At 37.0% G+C, this 23269-nt stretch overlaps 1 protein-coding gene across 3 annotated transcripts in view; it reads left to right on the forward strand.

Annotated features, from left to right (window-relative positions):
- The window catches only part of SNX25 (sorting nexin 25), a 271192-nt gene that overhangs the window by 70883 nt on the left and 177040 nt on the right, over positions 1-23269 (forward strand). For all 3 annotated transcript variants that reach the window (XM_031943724.1, XM_031943723.1, XM_031943725.1), the window contains exon 3: positions 22239-22455. In XM_031943724.1, coding sequence (XP_031799584.1) covers positions 22239-22455 — 217 coding nt within the window. The remainder of the gene's footprint in view (positions 1-22238; positions 22456-23269) is intronic.

Consider the following 23269-nt stretch of genomic DNA (forward strand, 5'->3'; position numbering starts at 1 on the left):
CAGAGGTTCCTTGGGATGCCAAGCATGGTATAGCTAGCATGTTTGGAACCTCTGCAAAGAGAGGGTTTTAGTTTGGCTCTTTAGCTAAAGGGTGGGTGGAATCTCAAGTTGGCTTCTTGCTGAGTTTCATCTAGAATTTGAATTGAATTCAATGAATTTCAGGACTGAGCTGACCCCACTGAGATAACAAAGATGAAACTGTTTGTCCCCCCCCAATGGGGTGGGGTCCCTCATTGAGGCAAAGTTAAAGGAGATTTTCTCCTTTAAGAAATTTCAGAGTTTTGGGGTCCCTTTTTCAAAACTATGTTGTGATCCACATTCAGTTCCCACAGTCCTGGATGCAGATGGCTCTCTCCATCACATATTGGAATTGTCCTGAATCACCTCATTGTTGAGAAGAGCCTTGTCCATCACAGTTGTTCATCACAAAATCTTGTTGTTGCTATGTACAATAATCTGGTTCTATTCACTTCACTTAACATCAGTTCATGTAAGTCTCTCCAGTCCTTTCTAAAATCATCCTGCTGATCATTTTGTATAGCACAATAATATTCATATGACATAATTTATTCAGCCATTTTCCAACTGATAGGCACCAACTCAGTTTCTAGCTTCTTGTCACTACAAAGAGGGCTGTCACAAACAGTTTTGTACATGTGGGTCCTTTTCCCTCCTTTATTATCTCTTGGGTATACAGGCCCAATAGAGACACTGCCAGATCAAAGAGGGTGTTGTGTGGGATGGTACTAGACCCCTTTTCCCAAATTAATTAATTAGAGACATCTTCAGGGACAAAGAAAGCATTTAGTCCTTGTAGAGAGAGGTCCAGATACACACCTGGGAGCAATCCCAGTTCCCTCCATGTGCTTGTGGAACCTGACTAGCTTCGGCCTTGTCAGGGTTAAATAGCAAAAGACCCAACCCTTTTCATTGGATAGTAAAAGGACATTATCATCCTTCACCAGTGGTCACTAACGTTGTCTGCTTCTTGTAACTTCCTGAGGGTCTGACCTTTAGAGACCATGGGTCCAAGACCTGATCTTCAGGCTCTGGGAATAGGGATCATGTGACTTGGTCTCAAACTGAGAAAATTTCATCCAATCAGTCCCATTCTGTATGCACAATTTGTATATCATATATCTTTAATATAATTCAATTCAACAAGTTACTAAAAATATCTTATGTCCAAAAGTGTCCAATGTTCATTCTAAGTTAATAGGGACTCAGATATATGCATTTGGATTCAGAGAACCATCTACTTACTTAATCCTGTGTGATCCAGAGGCAGACCTTTGGTCATTTTAAGTCATTTCCTCATCTGTAAAATGAAAGTTGTTAAAAGTTGGTCTTTAAGGTTCTTTCCAACTCTAAACCTGAGATCCTATATACAGAAATGTATGCCTAAGACATTGGTACAGATGATTATATTCTTTATATTTATTTTTTTAAACATTAACATTGGCTTTGAATTCCGCTCAGCATGCTGTAATCATAGGGTTATAAAATTTTAGAGCTCAAATGGACTATTTATTGAAATCTTCTAGTGCTAGGCCCAATCCTTCATTCCAAAGATAAGAAAATATCTTTAAACCAGAGAGATTATCTTGGTTAAGGCCATTTAGTGTCCAAGTAAGGGGTAAAGATTACCTATACAGTTCTGTTTCAAAAATGTCTCTTACTACATGTGATAATTTTGGGGGGATGTCTTGTTTTAACATATCAAGAATTTATACAGTATTCCTACTTTTTGAGCAGTCTCTAGTAATAAAGGAAAACATTTAAATAAAACTAAAATTATCTGAAAATCATCAGAAAGTATATACAAAATGTTACATCTTGTAGCATCCTTTCCATTTCACTACTTAATAAAAAAAACAACAGAAATCTTTTTTCTTTCCTTTTTATTTCCTGCCCCTTTGGGGAAAAAAGAAAAAAAAAACAAATTTCTTTTAATAATTTTCTTGCATAGTCAAGCAAAAACAAAATCCTCTTAATGGCCCATATAAATACATACATGATACATATATCCCTACAAATATATATCCATCTATCGAAATTCTGTAACCTAAGTCCATTATTTACATGTAATGGATAGCAGGTTTTATCATCTTGAAGAGTAAGAGAGGGAGAAGGCACGATAGAGACAGACGGAAAGATACTCCCATTTTAAAAATATTTTTGAGAGTTTTTTTATTTTTTTACCTGTTGTAAATGCTACTGGATAATTGTTTTAGTTTAATAGCAAATAGGATAACATAGGCCTCAAAAAAGGCTTCTTTGGAGAACAAGAAGCTGAACTCTCTTGATTAAATTTCATTATGTCCATATAAAGAGATCACATAATGAGATGGGACTTTAAAGTTCACATTCCAGCCTCTGTGTCCCTTGGGCGAGGAAATAGATTTCTCTTGTTTGACCCACAGAAGGCAAAACCAGTGCCTAATTAGTAGAAGTTACAGTGTCATATTTGAGCTTTGTTTCACGAAAAACTTCCTAATAAGAGGTACCCCAATGTAATGGGCTGAGGTTTGAGCTGATGCACTGAGGTCCCAAGTACATGAGGCTAGATAGTAATTGGGCTATACTCTATTAATATACATGATTGGATTAAGAATGGTCCCTGCCCACTCTCCTTGCAAGTCCTGATGTGTTGTATAGGAAATGACGATTTTGGTGGGTGGAGGCAGAGAGAGAGGGAAGAAGACAAGCTGGGGGAGATTGGGCTGAGTTCAAGACTCCGAGCTGCTGGTTGTGTGGCTGCTGGTCGAGCTAGCTTCTTGACTCAGCTGCACACATTGCTATCGCCGATTCTCTTCCACCTCCGATCCTTCTTCACTGAGAATAAAGACTGACGATTTTCCCCTAACCTGAATTCCTGTCTCGTGCTGATCTTAAAATACACGATCTTAACACCCCAAAGTGATATGCTACCCATGAAAAAATAAATTGCTTGCTCTAATAGATGTTTGGGCAGAGCATGAATGATATATGGAGATTCCCATTTGATTTGTTTTGTTTGATTTGGAGAAAAAACAACCATGACTGCTCATTGAAATCTGGGTGCCCAGACTCAGTTCCCCATTTGTGCTATTTTATCAAGGAGAGGTGTCTTTTAGGAAAGGTCTCTTAGGAAGCCGCTTTCTATTACTTTTCTAGTATTGGGGTGTATTATAGCCTTCAAGGATGTGCTTGCACACATCAATAATATCTGGATATATTCTCAAATCTTTCTTTTTAAACATTATGCTTATGGGAGAATAGATTCTAGATCTGGTTTTTGTTTTTATTTTTCTATTGAAATATGGAATATTGTAGATCAGCTCCTTCTCTCCATCTAAGAGAGATACCTGGCAGCATGGGAGCTTTACTCAGATTCTTATAGACAGTATATCACAAATGTAGGAGTTGAACCCATCTCTTTCTGGCTTTCTATCTAGTATAATGTTATTATTGTTATTGTTGTTCTTGAGTGGTCTCAGTTGTAACATCCAACTCTTTGTTATCCTGTTTGTTTTTTGTTTTCTTTAGGCAAAGATACTGGAGTAGTTTGCCATTTCCTTCTCATTTGACAGATGAGAAAACTGAGGCCACTAGGATTCAGTGACTTACCCAGGGTCATATAGCTAGCAAGTGTCTAAGGGAGGATTTGAACTGAGAAAGATGAATTTTTCTGACTCCAAGCCCAGTACACTATCCATTGTGTCACCCAGCTGCCCCCTATCGAATATACCACACTGATTAAACATATCTTTTTGTCAGAATACAGGATCAATGCAGGACCCATCTATATTTCCCTGATTTGTTAAGAAAAACAAATAGCTACGTATAAAAAATATTTAAAAAAAAATATATTGCTGAATCATTGCCGAATTTGTATGTAATTATCAGTTTCTAAGTTTCTAACAATAACACCAAATGTTATTGTTTATGGGTGACTCAAAGTGTCTCAAAAGAATTTATAGGTTTTGATTATCTTCAAATCAAGAGGGCAAAGATTTTTATGATGCTGTTGACAGTGGGATGATTTCCCTATGAGATTTTCAGCAGTTAATAAGGGGAAAGGCAATTTACCAGGGGACACCATTTAGGTGGAAAATGTCATAAAGGCAAGGAAAGTTCCTAATGAACTAGCCATAACAGGGGGAAAGATTCCACAAAGCAAACAAAGGTGGGCAGTTCCTAATGGACCCCACAGAGAGAGAAAAATAACTGGGGGGTGAGGGGCTTGACATCATAACTTGATCTTCTGATGGGATACAGTGACTGTAGGGTCATGTCTATGCAAGGAATTCAGCCTGGGCCTCTGCAATAAAGGTCCTAAACAAAAGGCTTATTTAAAGTAAAGACAAAGATAATCCTGATGGTGCTCCTCCCTGCTTGGCTTTGGTCAGAGTTTGGAGCTTGGACAGTAAAATTCAAACCTTCTCCTGTCAGTTGCCCCTACCTATGGCCCACCTATTTATCAAAGGTCTTTTTTGGGATCTTATTCCTTCCATTATTTTTAGTATCCGGTCCTATGACTTGCATATGGTGTAGATATTATTATTATTATTGTTATTTTTTGATGAGGCAACTGGGGTTAAGTGACTTGCCCAGGATCACACAGCTAGAAAGTGTTGTGTTAAATCCAGTTAAGTTAAATTCAGATTAGAACTCAGGTCCTCTTGACTTCAGGGCTGGTGCTCTATCTACTGCACCATCTAGCTGCTCCTTACAGTGTGTATTTTAAAAAAATATTTGAATTGAATTCTCTACGTCCTTCATTTTATAGATATGGAGACTGAGGTCCAGAAAGCCTGAGATTATCCAAGGTCACATTTGGTATTTTAGTGTCGTGAAAGAGCAATGAATTCTCTTTTTGTGTTAAACTTGCTGTTTATCAGAAAGAGACTCACGCTGGAAAGAATGCTTTATTTTAAAATATAACTTAATTCAGTTTTATCAAAGCAATTTAAAGAATAAGGTACCATAAATCCTAGAGTAGTCTAGACACATATATATATCTGCTTTCTACACATTGAAAAATATCTTATTTCTTATTTATATTTGGAGCATTTTTCCTTACTGTGCTCATCTAAACAGATTACAGGAAAAACCATTCCTATTGCTTTCTATCACTCTTCCATGTTTCTACCTGTAATCCTTTCAACTTCTATCCAGAGTGCACATTTAGGGTTTGGCAACTGTATGTGAAACTTAGAAAACTAATATGTTCCATTCACGTTGAGTCTATATGTAAGCCATAATAAATCTACTGAATTAAATTCAAGGAATATTTCTTAAGTATCTATATTGCTAGGTATTGAAGATGAGGATGAGAGAACAAAATCAACTGTGAAGGATCTTCCCTTCTGTTGGGGAGGGAAAGTTAGATATAACATGTGCACAATTAGGTAAATGCAAAGTGGTCAGAAAAAGAGATACAAGGACAACTTTAGAATTGTATGACATAGGAGACATTGACATAAGATTGCCCAGCATGGCGTGCCCTCATCAAAGAAGGTGCTTTGTTCTATGAGCAAACCAGAATTGAATTAGCCAAAAAAAATGTGAGATGGGCAAAATTAGAGAAGTGAATGTTTATAGAGACTATTTGTTTGGTTTTTTGCTGAGGCATTTGGGGGGGTTAAGTGACTTGTTCAACATCACAGAGCTAGGAAGTTTTAAGTATCTGAGGCTGGATTTGCATTCAGGTCCTCCTGACTTAAGGGCTGGCACTCTTTCCCACTGCACCATCTAGCTGCCCCATAGGGATTATTTGTGTTCAGCCTGAGGCAGAGCATTCTGAGCTCATATTGGTCTGATCAGCCAGTCAGACTCTGTAACTCAACTCTAACATAGTGATGTCATTTTAGTCCTCTGAGGATGAAGTGTAACAACCAGCTAAATGCAAAGTAATGCAAAAGAGTTTCAAGAGGAAGATATATAGGTGAGAGAAATGATTATTAAATAACCAAATATTGGGAAGATCCAGGATTTTTTCCCTTCCTCATTTGGAGATTATGTAAAAGCTTAGTTCTTTGAAGGGGAGGGCAGATGGTAAAATGAAATTTTAGAATTATTATCCTGCCCAACTAAGAGAACCTTAAAAAGAATTTAATCTAAAGAATTCTGGCTCATTCTGTTCCACTTGGCCAGCTTTGAGTAGAGGGAGATCCTTTGTCTAGATTTTGGAGGCTAGGGATTGTCTAGGAGAGACAGTGATCAAACTCATGTCCTCTATCCATCATTATAATGGGTCAGCTTCTCATAATATTCATACTTCTGGGGTTTTTATTTTTATTATTGTTAACCAAAAATAATTGATTGTTACCCTCAGGAACATACATGTTTCCAAGGCCATATAAGCACATACTGGTTTTATGAGGATCTTTGGCATTTGACCTCTTTTATTATATGATTAATAGTTTTTACCCAGGAACTATGTCTCTTGAACTTTTGTCACCTGGGGCAATCAGGAAAGATTTTATGTAGGGTTGGCACCTGAACTGTAGTGTGAAAGAAGCTAAGGATTCTATAAGGCAGAGTTGAGAAGAAAGTCTATTTTAGAAATGAGGGGTATGAAGTGTTTTGTATGAGGAAACCACTAACAGGCTGATTTGACTAGAATAGAGAGTATGTTATAGGAAGTAATATAAAATAAGACTGCAAAGGTAGGGCAAAGACTGCAAAGATTTTGTAGGGCATTTAGTTAATATTAGATTTTTTAAAAAAAATTATAAAATACGTCTATTTTATAAATATTGACCTTTATCATCAATAATTTCATTCTCATCCTTATTTTTGTTATTGTTGAGCTTTGTACTCTGTCTTGGTCCTGTAAATATTAAAGTCGATGTTTTATACATGGATCCAGGATCAATGTGCAGAATAATTCAGTAAATAGGGGTTAAATGAATGAAAATATAGTTGAAATGTCAGCTTTGGTCCAATTATTTTTGTGGCTATCTAGTGTCTTTAGAAGGAGGTACTCAAAGCTAGCAGTATCTAATTTTTTCTCCATGCATTTCTCCTGATTATAAAGGAATTAATTCTTCCAGAGAATTCTATATGTTTATGTCTATTAATTTGACATCATATGCTATGAAAATTTCAAATGGGGTCATGGAGTTGTTTTAGTCAAATATGACTAAAACAACTGCAACAGTAAAAAATGATGTGAGTTGTGAGATCAAGCTGTGAGATACCAATGTATAAACGGATGTTGAAGATATATGTCTCTTACTTTGAAAATTCTAGGAAATTAAAAACTCATCAGATTGATATGGATCAGAGGAAAAAACCACAGCAAGAGTAATGCTTCCTTTGTACTGAAAGACATTAGTTCTTCTTAAGTTTAACTTAAATCCTGAGTAGTAGTAGCTTACATTTTCATTTAATCTTTGAACTACTTTGATTTCTTGCTGCCCCCTTACTATCCTTTTAAACCTGAAGTTACGCTTCCTTTTAAGTTCTGAACTAGTGACTCAAGGACCAGTTGAAATAAAATTGGATTTATAGATGGGGAATGTTTGCTCATCTGTTCAGTGAAGTTGTTGATTAGATTATCTCTAAGTGCCTTCTGTTTATAACATTCTTTGGTTTATGATCAAGTGGTTTTGGATCCATAGTTCATTTGGATTTATCACTTAAACTCCTTTGTGTGGCACTCTTTTTTTCCTTCAGGATTCCAGAGATTAAAAACTGCATAGAAATTAAACCAAATTTGTGAAGGCCTATTAGTTAATGCTGATAAGCATTATTCAGTAACATTTCAGTAATCTAGAAATCAGCTCTGCTGGCACTTCAAGAAACCAAGAAGGGACCAAACCAAGAAGTTAAAGAACAAGCATTTTTAGAAACAAAGAGAATGAGAAAAAGAGAAATTGTAGAGAGGGAGAAGTAGAAAGAGACAGTGGGTCATAGAAATTGTAATGATTAGAAGATGGAGCTAAGATCCAGAAGTAGATAATATAAAGATATTTAGAGCAATTCTTTTTTGATGGGGGAACACAACAAGAAGTCTCTATAGACTAAGAGGATGTCCAACAATAGTTGAATACATTGTGGTCTGTGAATATCATGGACAGTACTATTGTGCTATAAGAAATAAGAAAATAGATATTATCAAAAGGATGATATATGATGGCAGAGTGAAGGGAGCAAAAGAATAATAATTTACTATATAAGCTATTAGGGCTTTTTGAGGATGTTTTAAAATTTCTTTAAAACTTGAATACAAAATGAGAAAAGAAAAAAATGTCATGTACATAGCAGAATATAAGAGGATTCAATATAAAACAATAAATTTCCATTTCAAGAAAACTTATATAACCAAACACTACAAATTATTTTCCAAGCTACCTAGCTTTTGTTTGCTTCCTTGTAAGTTTTTTTAGTTTGCTGCTGTGTACTTTTAACTTCATTTTTTCTCATCCTCTCCCTGCCCCCCCCTTCCCCAACTATACTATACTAAAACTACCCAAATAGTAATGATAGTCAAGAGTATTGATATCATTTTCACATATAAGAAGTAAATAATTTGATTTTATTGATTAACTTGTAATTGGTTTTTAATGTTTACCTTATATTTGTCTTGGAAAATTCCTCCTTAAAAATGTCAAATTTTCCCTTAAATTCTGCAATTTTTATCACAAAATCTGAAAGTCTTTCAGTTCTTTAACTATCCTTTCCCCTCCCTTCCTTCCCCCTCCCCCCCCATTCAGGTTTGTACTTAACTTTGCTTTGTAAGTTATCCTTGGTTACCACAGCTCTTTTGCTCTATGAAGTATAGTATTTCAAGATCTGCAGTCCTTAAACATATTAGCTGTTTTATGTAATCTTTATTGTAGCTCCATATTAAATTTTTTCCTTGTTGATTCCAATAGTTTCTCCTTAATATAGGAGCTTTGAAACTTGACTATGATATTTCTTCAAATTTTTCTCCTGGGATTTCTTTCAGGTAATTTTTTTTTTTCTCCTATTTCTGCTTTGTCTTCTTGTTTTAGAACTTCAGGATAATTTTCCTTGATAAATTTTTTCCCAATATTTGTACCAAGATACTTCTTAAAATCATATAACAAGTAATTATAGCTTAGAATATGAGTGGTATAAATTTATTCATAAAGTGTAAATAGATAGATTAAAAATAATTTCACTATTCTTATATTATTTCTCCTTGATCTGTTCTCCATATTAGTTGTTTTCTGATGAGATGTTTCACATTCTTTGCTAATTTTTTATTCCTTTGCTTTCATTTTTTTTTCCAGTATCTTAGAATGTTTTTAGTTTCCCTTTTCTAGTTTTCAAGGATTAAGTTTTGATTCTCTATTTCAAATTGATTGATCTTTTCATAATTTTCTTGGTTTTTCTTTCTTGGATTGCTCTTTTTTTAAAAATTTTTTTCTTTAATTCCTTTTATTTGATTTTTAAAGTTTATTTTTAGTTTTTCCAGGAACTCTTTCTGTGCTTGAGACCATTTGATGTTTTCATTGAAAAAGAAGTGGCTTTTTTTTTTAAAGCTCTATTATCTTCCTCCAAATATGAACTCAGATCTTCTTTATCCCCATAGTAGCTGTTTATGGCTAGATTCTTTCTTCTTTTCTTACTCATTTTTAATTAATTTTTTTTCAACCATTCTAGTCTCAGGTTTGGGGGGATGATGTCCCAAGCGTCTGGTCTTTCTAACTGCGATTTCCCGGTCTATTGCAGGGCCCAACCTTGGGCTCTGCTCTCCCCTCCTTAGCTATATCTAGGTCTCTGTGGTGATGGTGTCCAGCAAATGATCTTGCTGCTTGCTTTCTCTCTGGTGGCTGCAAATTACAATTGTTCTATCTCTCCTGAAACTGAAACCTTCTTCTGCAAGTGCCTATTGCCAGAAGGGTCCCTACTCCTCTGCCACTGCATTTACCAGGTTTGTGCTAGCTCCCATTCTCTTTTCTCACTAGCCCGGGATGCTTCTGGTCAGCACAGCTGTATTTGGCATCTCTCCACAGTAGAAGGTCCTTCCATCTTCTTCTCAGCCTTCAGACTCCTACACTGTCCTGGGATTAAAAGTTAAGACACCTCCCCATCCATCTGTCCCCAGGGTTTGGTGTTTGCACTTCTGTTTGGTCCACCCTTCATCTCTGGAGGCCTGTCTTTCCTACAGTCTTCTCAAGTTGTCTTTTCTTCAATTTTTGTTTATATCCTGTTCTTTAAGTTTCCTATTAGACAATGTTCTATTTTTTTTTTTTTTTTGGTGAAGGAAATTTGGAGAGCCCAAAGTTTTTTGACCTCTGTTATCTTTCCAGAATCCTCTAAACTATGTTATATATCTATATCTATATTTATCTATCTATATACACAGCACACTACACCAGTATTATAGAAATGAACAATTTTGAGGACTTTATAAAGTGTTAACAAATGAAGTGAGCCAAACCAGGTGAACAATTTGTGTAATTACAACAACAGTGTAAAAACAAATAACTAAGAACTGTGAGCAGTACAATGATTATTCATGATCACAGAGAACTAATTAAGATCAGAGAAATATAATGGATTTAGGATATAATAGGATAGACACATATATACGTATATATGTATGGGTATGTCTATTCACACATATACGCACACACATAATACACATGCATACAGGGGAATTGTGAGAGTTGGATGGGGATTTAGTTTTCACAGAGTTATGAAAATTAAATTGGAGAAATGAAACTTAGGTTAGAAGATTGAAACTAAGAAATGGGAAGCTGGAACCCACAAGGACATCAAAGAATGTAATCGGGATGGAGGTTTTAGATTTGAACAGGAGCTCTCTAGATTTTGCCCTCTTCCCTTTGGGTTATCTACCCTCCAGACCATGTAAGAATGTCAGCTCCTTGGGGGCAGGAGCTGTCTATATAATGAGGGGGTAGAGATTCACATTTCTGTAATATCCAATTAATAGATGTTACAGAATGTATTTCTTCATTTTGTCTGTAACCTGTTCTCCTAAATAAACTTATCTTTTACCAAAGAGCATGGCCATTGTGAATTCTTCACTTGACTGTACCCCAGCATCTGGTGCTTTCCTAAATCACATCATCTGTTGTCTACAACCATTTGTTCACAACAGTATTAGGAAAGTGATGCCATGACTTGGAGATAAACTGAATGTAAGAGAGAGGGATGTGAAAAGTCTCTCTCTCCCAGAGCCATCTGGCACAATATAGAACAGAGATAAAACTAAGATGTTTAATAGGTCTCAATCTGATTGAGGTAATCATTCATTCAATGTTTAAGGCTAGGTAAGAAATGAGACAAGCCTCTTCTACCTAGTCAAAAAAGAATTTAGTGTGAGAGGGAAGATCCCCAAAAGAGTTTTTGCCCAAAACAGAAACAATTCTGAACTATCAGAGCCCCAAAAATAGCCAAGTGAGACTTGGGCTAGAGCCTATTCTTAGCCAATCAATGAGAACCAGAGTGACTTGGGTTTAAGGCATGGTCCTTAAAAAAGAAATCTAGCCTGTGAACCCCAGGTATCTTGTGTGATTTCAGCAATCAAAACTTATATTCCCTTGGGCAGAGAACCCACAGGTAAGAATATGCTTCCCTATGTGGACAGAGGTAGAAGAGAGAGAAGGAGAGAAAAAAAAGAGAAAGGGAAGGAGGAGCTGTGTTGTCCAACTGAAACTGGCCAGTTGGATCCACAGTGGGGTAGCTATCACTATACTTAGATTGTTGATTGTCTTTTGTTCTTGAAGAACATCAGGAAGGTGACTTTAAGTGAGGGAGGAGTCCCCAGAATTATTCTCTCCAACAGAGCCATCTGGGGTCAGTGGCAAGATAGAGATCCAAGATGACTGGAGATGACCCCAGATGCAGTGGGAAACCCAGGTTTGGTGATTTGCTGAAATGCTTCTGTTGTCCACTGTAAAATTTTGTGATGCTTCAGTTAATAAGGCGCAGTGTCAAGGAAGATCCTAGAATTATGGAACAGAATTAGTCAATAGACATTAATTAAGCACCTACTAGGGCTTAGGTAGTAGTGCTGGACTTGAAGTCAAGAAAATGAGTCATCCTGATTTGAAATCTGGCCTCAGACACTTTCTAGTTGTGTGAACCTGGGCAATTCACTTAGTTCTGTTTGCCCCAGTTCCTCATTTGTTAAATGAAATGGAGAAGGAAATGGCAAACCACTCCAGTATTTTTGTCAAGAAAACCCCAAATAGGGTCACAGAGAGTTGATGTGATTGGGAAAACAAAACAAAACAACAAAACAAGCCTGAATCACAACAGTGCCAAAGGCTGTGCTAAGCAGAGAGAATACAAAGAAAGGCATATGACAGGCCTTGCTCTCAGGGAGCTCACATTCCAAGGGAGACAGCACATAATAAGAAGGTGAAAAACCAGGTTGAAGAAAAGAGATGTTTCTCAGACTCAGGTGCATGATGAAGTCATTTGTCTGGAGTAGTAAACGATCGAAGTAATTTCCGAGTTGATTTTATCTTGCAGAATGATAGGTTTCTGGAGATGATCAAATCCTTTCCTGGATTCAAATACTTTCCTATAGCTGTCTGGATGAGGAATGGGTTCTTAAACACATTCCTAAAAACTTGGAAGACTTGTTTTCAATCTCTTGTTGAGGCCAGATGGTTTTCCTTTTAGGAGTTTTGTGTCCTGACAGACAAGGGTATCCATCAATTATTTTAAATATCCTTGGCATAGAATGAAATCTTTGAATATTCGTTGAATTTGTGTCTGCACCAAGTACATAAAATTTGTTGAGGCCTTTGAGTCAACTACTTCCAGGACATGCCTCTTTCTTTGCATGATGACATGGTGACCAAGTCAGACAATGTTTGCAACACTGTTTCCATGGATTATCACCTTTCTAATACAGATGGTGCTTTTTTTCTTTTCTTTTCTTTTTTTTTTTAATAAAATAAACCTTTTTATTTTCAAAACTAAAGCATAATTTTCAATATTCATCCTTGCAAAACCTTGTGTTCCAAATTTTTTTCTCCCTCCCTTTCCCTTAACCCCCCTGCCTTAGACGGCAAGTAATCTAATACATGTTAAACATGTACAGTTCTTCTATACACACAATTATCGTGATGTACATGAAAAATCAGATCAAAAAGGGAAAAAAGGAAAAAGAAAACACAATGCAAGCAAACAACAACAAAAAAGTGAAAATACTATGTTGTGATCCACACTCAGTCCCTCTCTCTGGGTATAGATGGCTCTCTCCACAGATGGTGCTTTCTCAAGAAATTTGTTTTCTGAAGCAGCTAGACAGTACAGTGAATACTGCACCAGCCACGAAGTCAGGAGGACTTGAGTTCAAATTTGTCATCATACACTTAACACTTCCTAGCTGTGTGACCTTGGGCAAGTCACTTAACCTCAATTGTGTCACAAAAATTGTTAATGTCTCCAACCCTTGAGACAAACTTGATGGTACTTAGTTTTCCCAGACTGTCTTTTAAGACAGTCTCAACATATCAATACACATCTTGTCACTTCCTAGATCCTGCCTTTATTTCCCCCCTCTTCCTTTTGAGCTACCAAATACCTTCCTCATTCCTCTCTTTACTTATTGCGTCCTACTCTCCCCTCCATCTCCTCTGAGCTATAAAAATATGTGTCCCCCAAAAGTAAATTGTTCATCCATTTATGACTCTGCCTTGCCTACTTGTAGTTGCTTGAGCCTCTAAAGCTATTTCATATAAATAAAATAGCAAACCAAACTTGTGACAGATGCGTGTGTCAGTTGAACTATTCTGCTTTCCCAAATCTATTTCGTATTTCTACCCTATATTACCACTCCTGATACCTTTATTACTACTTCACTGACTCCAGACCCAGTGCTTTCTCCATTGAGCCACTGGCTGCCTCTTGGCATTGTGCTAAGTACTTCCCAAATATTATCTTCTTTGAGCCTCACTACAATTCTGGGAGATAATGAGGTTGTTGAGGTGTGAGAAATGAGGGTTGAGAGATCCCCTGACAGCAATGGGATCCCCTGGCCAGTCACAGAGGCTTTGCGAAAAAAATTTGCAAACCCTAATGAATAGAGACTGGAGGTTTGTGGCAAGAATGGGTTTATTACGCCAAGAAAACAGCTTTCTTAGCAGGCAAACTCCTGTTAGGACTTTTGCAAAGATGGGTTTACACTGAGAGGCAACTCAGTGGGCATTCCTGATTAGGAATTAGCAGAGATGGATTGACAGGCCTTATATAGGGTTTGTTTTGGCCCAGAGCTGGGGGACCTTTCAGTAGAGGGTGGTGATCATGCCCCTGGCCAAGATCTCCAATTGAATAGGAGAGTTTGGGTTTTGGGAGTTTTTCCTATGAATAGGAGGGTTAGGGTTAAGGTTAGAGGTTGGGAGGGTTTGAGACTCAGGACTACTCTTCCCCCAAGATTAAAGAGGACACAGTTTACATCAATGTGAATCCTGAAATCAACTTATTCTCTCCCTGTTTCAGGAAATGCTAAAACACTCATCCTGGGAACTTAGTTTCCCAGACTATCTATCCTATGACCATAGTTAAGGAAACCATGATGTATCCAGACTACCTTAATTAACATCTTTAAGATACTTATGACAGGAACCCATGCTTTCCCAGTGTAATGCCAGAGAAACTGAGGCAAGATAGAGATTAAAGAGTGTTTAATAATTTATTTAATGGGAGAGATTTACTGGGACCAAATGGATCCATGGTTTGGTCCCAGGACTGAATGAGACTATCATCTCCAAGAATCCAGCAAACAATGTGAGTTCTCAATGACCTATATACACATGACTCAGACTCGGGGGGTATACTGAGGCAGAGGTGGAGTCAGGGTATTGAGAGCTGAAGCGGCTCTGACAGGGTGGGGTGAGCCTCCCCCCGAGATGAGGGGAAGGCATCTTGATAACAGTATCTGACATTCTGATAGTTTGGGATAGGGAGAGGCATTCTGATATTCTAAAGCATAAGATCTTTTATCCTTATCAAATATTCTGATTAAGATGGAAGGGAGGTTTTGCAGGACTGAGCTTTAAGAAGCAGAGAAACTGAGTCAGGACTGGGTCAGGATAATTAGAGAAACTGAGAACTGTGGCATAACACCTGACTGCCTTTGTTAATATCTTCAAGGCAGTCTCAAACCTCTCAACATAAATCCTTGTTACCACCTTTATTTCCCCATCTCTCCTAAGAAGTCCTAAGGTTATATTTCTCCTACGATACATATGATAAAGATCTTTGCTAAGTCTTTTTCCGGATTAAGCCAGTTATGAGGTACCCTCTCCCTCCTCATAGTGTCTTCCCTTTAATGGCATCTTCTCCTTCCTATAGCTAATTCTGATTAGTGTGCTAAACTCCTATATGAATTTAACTGGCCCATCAGTGGCTTACTCATATCTCATGACATATTCCTTTAATGGCTTCTTCCAAACCCCTTTTATTGCTGACCCTGTTGCTCTCCAAAATCTATTTCATATTTACCCCTCCTGTTGTCTATTTTACCTTTTCATTTTGTCTGCAACTTCTTCTCCTAAATAAATATATCTTTTGGCTAAGAGAAAGCCCTTGTAAATTTGTCACATGTGTATTTTGAATTAGGAATTGTTACTCTGACCTCATTAATAGTTGTTATTGATGAGAACTGCCAAATCCTATTCATATAAAATAATGTGAAGTTAGTCTGTTACTTCTTTCATCTTATTTCCAATTTAGTCAGTGTCTTTAAAGACAGTCACAACAACCTTTGTGGAACTTAGTTCTTCCAGACTATCTTATTAAAAAGTTAAGTTTTCACAGACTATCTTGATTGGCATATGCTTAGGCACATCTGGGACCTGTTCTGCCACTTAGCTCCCTGACATTACTTTGTCAACTTGTGTCTTTATAACCCCCAAGGCTATTTTGCCCTATAAAAAACATGCTTATGATGAAAATCATTGCTAAGTTCTCTTCAGGACTAAAGCCATTATGAGGTACTCTCTTTCTTTCCCTCCAAGTGTCTTCTTTTTAACGGTGCCTTTTTCCTTACTCTTGCTAACTCTGGTCAGGCTAAACCAAACAATGGCTTTCTCTACCTCATGGAATACTTCCTTTCTCCTGGTTACTTGTTTATGCTTTGTATATTAAATATGTGTAGAAGACTTGTACATGTTTAACATGTATTAGATTACTTGCCGTTTAAGGCAGGGGTTAGGGGAAAAGGAGGGAGAAAAAAATTTGGAACACAAGGTTTTGTAAGGATGAAAGAATTTTTTCTTTTCTTATTTTTTTTATTAAATTTTTTTATTTTTCAAAACATGCATGGATAGTTTTTCAACATTAACCCTTGCAAAACCTTGTGTTCCAGTTCCCCCCCTCCCTTTTCCCATCCCCTCCCCTAGATGGCAAGTAATCCAATATATATTAAACATGGTAAAAATATATGTTAAATCCAATATATGCATATATATTTATACAATTATCTTGCTACACAAGAAAAATCAAATTAAACTGGCAAAAAATAAGAAAATAAAATTCAGACAAACCACAATGAAAAGAGTGAAAATATCTTGTGAACCACACTCACTGAATGTAAATGGCTCTTTTCATCACAAGTCCATTGGAACTGGTCTGAATCATCTCACTGTTTGAATAGAGCCATGTCCATCAGAATTGATCATTGTATAGTCTTGTTGTTGTCATGTATAATGATCTCCTGGGTCTGCTCATTTCACTTAGTATCAGTTGATATAAGTCTCTCCAGGACTCTCTGAAATCATCCTTTTCATCATTTCTTATAAAACAATAATATTCCATAACATTCATATTCCATAATTTATTTAGCTGTTCTCCAACTGATGGGCATCCAGTTTCCAGTTTCTTGCCACAAACATTTTGGCACATGTAGGTTCCTTTCCCTCTTTTAAGATCTCTTTGGGATATAAGCCCAGTAGAAACACTGCTGAACACTGCAAAGGGTATGCACAGTTTGATAACTTTTTGAGAATAGTTCCAAATTCCTCTCCAGAATGGTTGGATCCATTCACAACTCCACCAACAATGTAGGAGTGTCTCAGTTTTCCCACATTCCCTCCAACATAAGTCATTATCTTTTCCTGTCATCTTAGCCAATCTGAGAGGTGTGTAGTGGTATCTCAGAGTTGTCTTAATTTGCATTTCTCAGATCAATTTAGAGCACTTTTTCATATGCCTAGAAATGGTTTCAGTTTCTTCATTTGAAAATTATCTGTTCATATCCTTTGACCATTTATCATTTTCTCCTGGTTAATTGTGAGGGGAACTTATCTTTTTTCTTAGTCTATCTGCCTTTCCAATTTTATTTCATATTTACCATTTCTGGTGTCAATGTATCCTTTCATCTTGTCAGTAACCCCTTCCCCTAAATAAATCTACCTTTTGCCAAAGAGAATAGTCATTGTGAATTTGTCACATTTTTATTTTGAATTAGGTATTGCTGTCCCATTATCATTACCCTCACTTTATAGTTGACGAAACTAAGGCTGGCAGAGATTAAGTGCCATACCCAGAGTTCACATAACTAGCAAGTATTTGAGGCTGAATTTGAATTTATTGATTCCAGACCAGTGCTCTATCTGCTGTGCTACTTATATCACATATATATATGGAGAACAGCTGCTTCTATCACAACCCATTCATGCATGCCATTGTGACACTCTTGGCTGTGTCTTCTTACAAGAAGTCCACCAAGCCTGGACCCATAAGTAGTCCCATATTTCTCCAAATTCCTCATATTTGGCTTATCTAACAGCCCAATAATATTTCACTATATTCATATATTACAATTTGATTATTTATTTCCTACACACACCTTCCTTAAAATTTGATCTGGATGGTCAAAACAAGATGAGCAATAGAACAGCCAGTGAAATAACATAATCCATGGATGGAGGTCATGAGAAGGCAATGAAGGAACTTGCCCCAAGTCCTTTTCTGGGATGGTAAATAGGCCAGTCAATAAGAGATTTGAAGAGATCAGTTATTTCAGTCTCCTCACTTTAATGGCTATGAGACCTAGGGAAGTTATCAAACCTTCTATATCTCAGTTTCTTCATCTGTAAAGGTGAGGAGATTGAAATGATACAGATGGAAAATGACCAAAAGCAACTCAGTCAGGAAGCCCAGGTTCAAATCTAGTTCTGTCACTTCACATAACTGTTAAGTGGCAAACTAGATTTGAGCCCGAGTTTCCTGACTGCCTCCTAGTGAGTTGGGAAAGTGCTAAAAATCAAGGTTGGGTCTGACTTGACTTATGAGGCAATGCCCATCTCTTGTCAAATAAGCTAGTTAGTGTCATTTTCTACTCAGTTAGCCTGAGTTTGGAATTTCATTCCAAATAAGTGTAAATAATTCTTCCAAAAATGAATCTACCAGAACAAGCAAATTCCATGCCAAATACAGGAAGAGCTGGTCTGTTGCAGCCACTTTCCCATGCTGAGGCCCATTGATCTGCTGGCTAACCAGCTGGATTCTGAGATTTGTAAAAAGTCTTCCAGTGCTTCCAATATGGATCATAGTTCATAAGGCAGGGGGCTCAGTCTGTGGGGAATCCTGGTAGAAAGAGCACCATAAACAGCTTTCACTGTACCAGGAGCCCCAGAAGGATCTCTATTTACTTGGAGAATGCCCTCAGATGCCAGCTGGGTTCCTTTGCTTTCTTTCCAAGGACTGTCTCATACAGAAATTTGTGCCTTTGTAATGTCTCCCATGCTTTCTGTGGTGTGGTTAGCTGTTTGAAAGGATAAGCTAACAGTTGTCACAGCTCTGAGGTCTTTGCCCTGCCATGGGCACTGTAAGTCATTTGTCTAGAGTTGGAACAAATAAACATGATGAGATAATGCAGAACTGGTTCATGCCATTAATTAGGGAAACCCCTGGACAGGTGTATAGAGAGACAAGCTTGGAGACAACAGAAGCCAGAATCCTAAGGAGAAGCCAGTCCATTATTAAATAGTCTGCAGTCTATCAATATACAGACAATATCCAAGAGATTAAGAATAAAATGAGAACTATGGCCAATTGCTAGAGTTCAGAGGCAATGGCAAATTCAGGGAGTCCAAAATAAAGAACTCTGAACTGAGTGTCTGAGGTAGGGGAAATGGTCTCTGTAAGAAATGGATGGGTATTTTGGGTTTCCATAGTTATGAAAATCAAATTGGAGAAATGAAACTTAAATTAGAAAAGTGAAACCCACATGGACATCAAGGAATCTTTCAGGGTGGAAGTTTATCTTCCCACAAAAGAATTGTAAGCTCCTTAAGGCAGGGACTGACTTTTGAAATCAGGGATGGTGGCCTGTGATTCTAAAATGTGAGTTCCTTGAGCATAGGGACTAGCTAGTCCCATTAAAAAGTGTAATGAGGGGTGGAGATTCATGTCATGTAATTTATGTAACATTCAATGAGTGGGAAATCAGGGGAAGGACTTGTGCATCAGGGTAGGAAATAAAATGCTATCTTTGGAGCTCAAAGGTGTGTCTACTCACCTAGACACTCATTCTTTCAAGAATATAAAATCTTTCCTGCATTCACCAATGAGTCACTGGAGTTCTTGGTAAGATATCTTGTTTCTTACAGTCTCTGAAAACCAATTTAATACTTCTGAGCAAGGATCTTCCTTTCTGTTTTCCTCCACTTCCTACAAGTAACTTCTCTCGTTATACATACTATGGTAGACCCTGCCCAGGCTCTGTATATATTTTCTAGGCAAGAAGAGAACTTCACAGTTGCTTCAGTGACTCTTTTCCTGGGACCCCCAGAGGCCAGACTGCACTTCATTTTGCACTTAGAAAGATTGATTCTATTTTGTAGTTTGAGTACCGAGAAGGAATAGTGGGAACAGAGATACCAACAGACCCAGAATTCTGTATCACAAAATTTCTTTTTCAGTGACTTCATTAAGTCTCTGGTGTCCCACAATTTCTAGGGGCTAGAATAATAAACCAGATGGCTTGTCTTATGCTCCTTGTGGGATTGTGCTACAGAATGATCTTCAGTCCTTTCCCTTTTCTATTCACTTCTGGTTTGCTCATCCATAGCCTCTTGAGTCAGCTATTGACAGAGCTGAGAGTTTTCAGGAGACACGTTGAAAATGCCCCTTTCTCCATCTTTGTATAGATTCCCTGACTGCCTTCAAATCCCAGAGAAAGTCCTACCTTCTGCAGGAAGCCTTTCTTTATCTCCTTGAACTCTAATGCCTTTCCTCTTTTGATAACCTGTATATATATCTTGTTATATAGTTATTTCCACATTCATTCCCCCATTAGATTGAGCCCCTCAAGAATAAGAACTGCCTTTTTTTTTTTTTTTTTTTGCCTTTCTTTGCATCCTCAACTAGCACAGTACTTAATAAAATGTTGGTAATTGACTGACACTCTAGCAGAGAAACTTACCTCAAACTGAGAAAAATAAGAGGAAGTGGGGATCTGTTTACTCCAGTGAGAAAGTAAGAAGGCAACTCTCTATGACATCCTGAGACTGTTTATAACCCAGTTTCTTAAACTGTGGTTCACATTGAATGTGGGGATCATGAAATTTTGATTTATTATCAGTAAATGTTTGATTTGCTTGCCTTTTTTATATACCTATATACCTGGAGTCATGTAAAAATTTCTTGGGTGAAAAGAAGTCACAAGTAGAAAAAGTTTAAGAAGCCCTAGTCTATACTAACAGTATTCCTCCTTAGGTGAATCATGGAATGTTGTAGCTGAGAGAGATCACTATGAAGCATTGTGTTAGATCCTGGAGAAGATATAAAATTTTAATGGGCTTGGTCCTAATTTAGTACAGGCTCATCTTACTGCCTCATATATTTAAACTTAACAGCTGTGTGATTCTGGTCAAATCATTTATCCTTTATTTATCTTAATTTCCTCTTCTGTAAAATGAGGATAATAATAGCACCTACCTCCCAAGGTTGTTGTGAAGATCAAATGAGATAATATTGATAAAGCACTTAGCAAAGTGCTAGGAACATAGTAGGTAATATATAATGCTAGCAATTTATTGATGGTGCAGTTGAAGAAGTGTAGGATTTAGAATAAAGTATTTGGATTTATAACTCTGCTGCTTGCCAATTATGTGATCTTGGGGGAAGTCACTTAATCTCTTTAGGCCTCAGTTTTCTCATTTTTAAGATAGAGGATTGGGCAAGATGACTTCAAAGATTCCTTCCAGATATAAATCTATGATCCTATAATCCAAAACCATTTTAGAGATAGTGAAACTGCGACTCAAGGAGAAGCAGATACTTGTGATCTCAGGATCACAGGTAGCAGATTTCTTGACTGTCATTATGCCATCAGACTTTCCTAAACGCTCTTATATTGGAAACATATAAGGGATCAACTTGAGTTCTTTCTTTAATAAGACTTTAGACAGAAATTCTTAACCTAGGACCTATAAAATGTAAAAAAAAAATTTTTTTTAATGTTTTGATAACTATATCTCCATAGAATGTTTCTTTTGTAATCCTATGGATTTTATTTCATGTATTTAAAAAACTATTCCAAGAAGGGGCCCATAGGCTTCTCCAGATTGCCTGAGGGGTCCATAATATACAAAAAAGTAAAGGATTATTGCTTTAGACTTTGAGTGCTGTAAGTAGCAACTATTCCACAGTAATAATGAAGTGATAAATAAGCACCAGAACTATTAATATAAAATAGATTTGGGAGAGCAACAGATTGTAAAGATTTGGTTCAAAACATGGAGCAATTACAACAAGCCATCCATTACAGATTACAAAAATTTGCTATTTATTTAATGTAAATAGCTTCATGGCCTCAAGCAGATACCACACCAGAAACAGTCATACTGTGTGAGCAATAATGCATTTCAGAGTATACAACTTTTAAAGTCTTTGGGGACCAGAGCAATTGGTGGGGCAGGATCTGTTGAGTAAGGGAGAAGAATCAAGGAAGAACCATGTGGAATCCTGACTGACCAAGAACTGACTAAGGTTGTTGTAACTACGTTTTAAAGATGGTCTTAATGGTGGGAAAACCAAATGGGCTGATTTAAGAATTTTGCCTCATATCATTGAAACAACAGAAGCTGAATGAAGAGTTTCTGTCTCTCCTTATTCTGTATAAACAGGGCAGTCTAGGAAAGTTCATCTGTTAATAATTTTCATTTTAACAATTCATGAGAATAAACTGAGGGTTCATATCTATAAGACACCTCTAGAATAGTCTTTGTGATTCTTTTATATCTATATTCAAGTTTCATTTATGGTTTTGTTTTTTCTTTTGTTAGTGTTCGACTACAGTTATAGGGATTATATTCTATCCTGGTATGGGAACCTCAGCAGAGATGAGGGGCAGCTCTACCACCTGCTCTCAGAAGATTTCTGGGAAGTCGCCAAACAGCTGCGCCACAGACTGAGTCATGTGGATGTGGTGAAAGTTGTATGTAGTGATGTTGTCAAGACTTTGCTCACCCACTTCTGTGACCTCAAAGCTGCCCAAGCCAGGTAACACCTTTGAGCTGGGGGAAAAAAATAAAACAATCCAGGGTTTTTCTTTTCCATTTATTCTTGTTGGGTTGGAAATCAGTTCACACAGGTTACAATGCCTCTCATTTGTACTTTGCTTAAGAATAAGCATGCATATTGTGCATCAATATAATTGTATTGATATATTTTTGTTTCTAGTTTTATGACTGTTTCCAAATCAGTTTTTACAAAGAGATTGGTATTCCATAGAGGATGCTTTTTACATGAAAATATTCTCAGTATAATAGTTATTTATCATGAGAAGAATCAGTTTATCTCTCTCTCTCTCTCTTTTTTTTTTTTTTTTTAATTTTAATAGCCTTGTATTTATAGGTTATATGCATGGGTAATTTTACAGCATTGACAATTGCCAAACCTTTTGTTACAATTTTTCCCCTCCTTCCCCCACCCCCTTCCCTAGATGGCAGGATGACCAATTCATGTTGGCCATTATATTAGAGTATAAATTAAATACAAAATAAGTATACATGTCCAAACCATTATTTTGCTGTACAAAAAAAATCGGACTCCAAATCCAAAATCGGACAGTTAGCCTGTGAAGGAAATAAAAAATGCAGGCGGGCAAAAATATAGGGATTGGGAATTCAATGTAATGGTTCTTAGTCATCTCCCAGAGTTCTTTCACTGGGTGTAGCTGGTTCAGTTCATTACTGCTCCATTAGAATTGATTTGGTTCATCTCATTGCTGAAGATGGCCAGGTCCATCAGAATTGATCATCATATAGTATTTTTTTTTCTTTTTTATTTAATAGCCTTTTATTTACAGGTTATA

The sequence above is a fragment of the Sarcophilus harrisii genome, chromosome 6 (genome assembly GCF_902635505.1).
Source record: "Sarcophilus harrisii chromosome 6, mSarHar1.11, whole genome shotgun sequence".
NCBI classification, from domain to species: domain Eukaryota; kingdom Metazoa; phylum Chordata; class Mammalia; order Dasyuromorphia; family Dasyuridae; genus Sarcophilus; species Sarcophilus harrisii.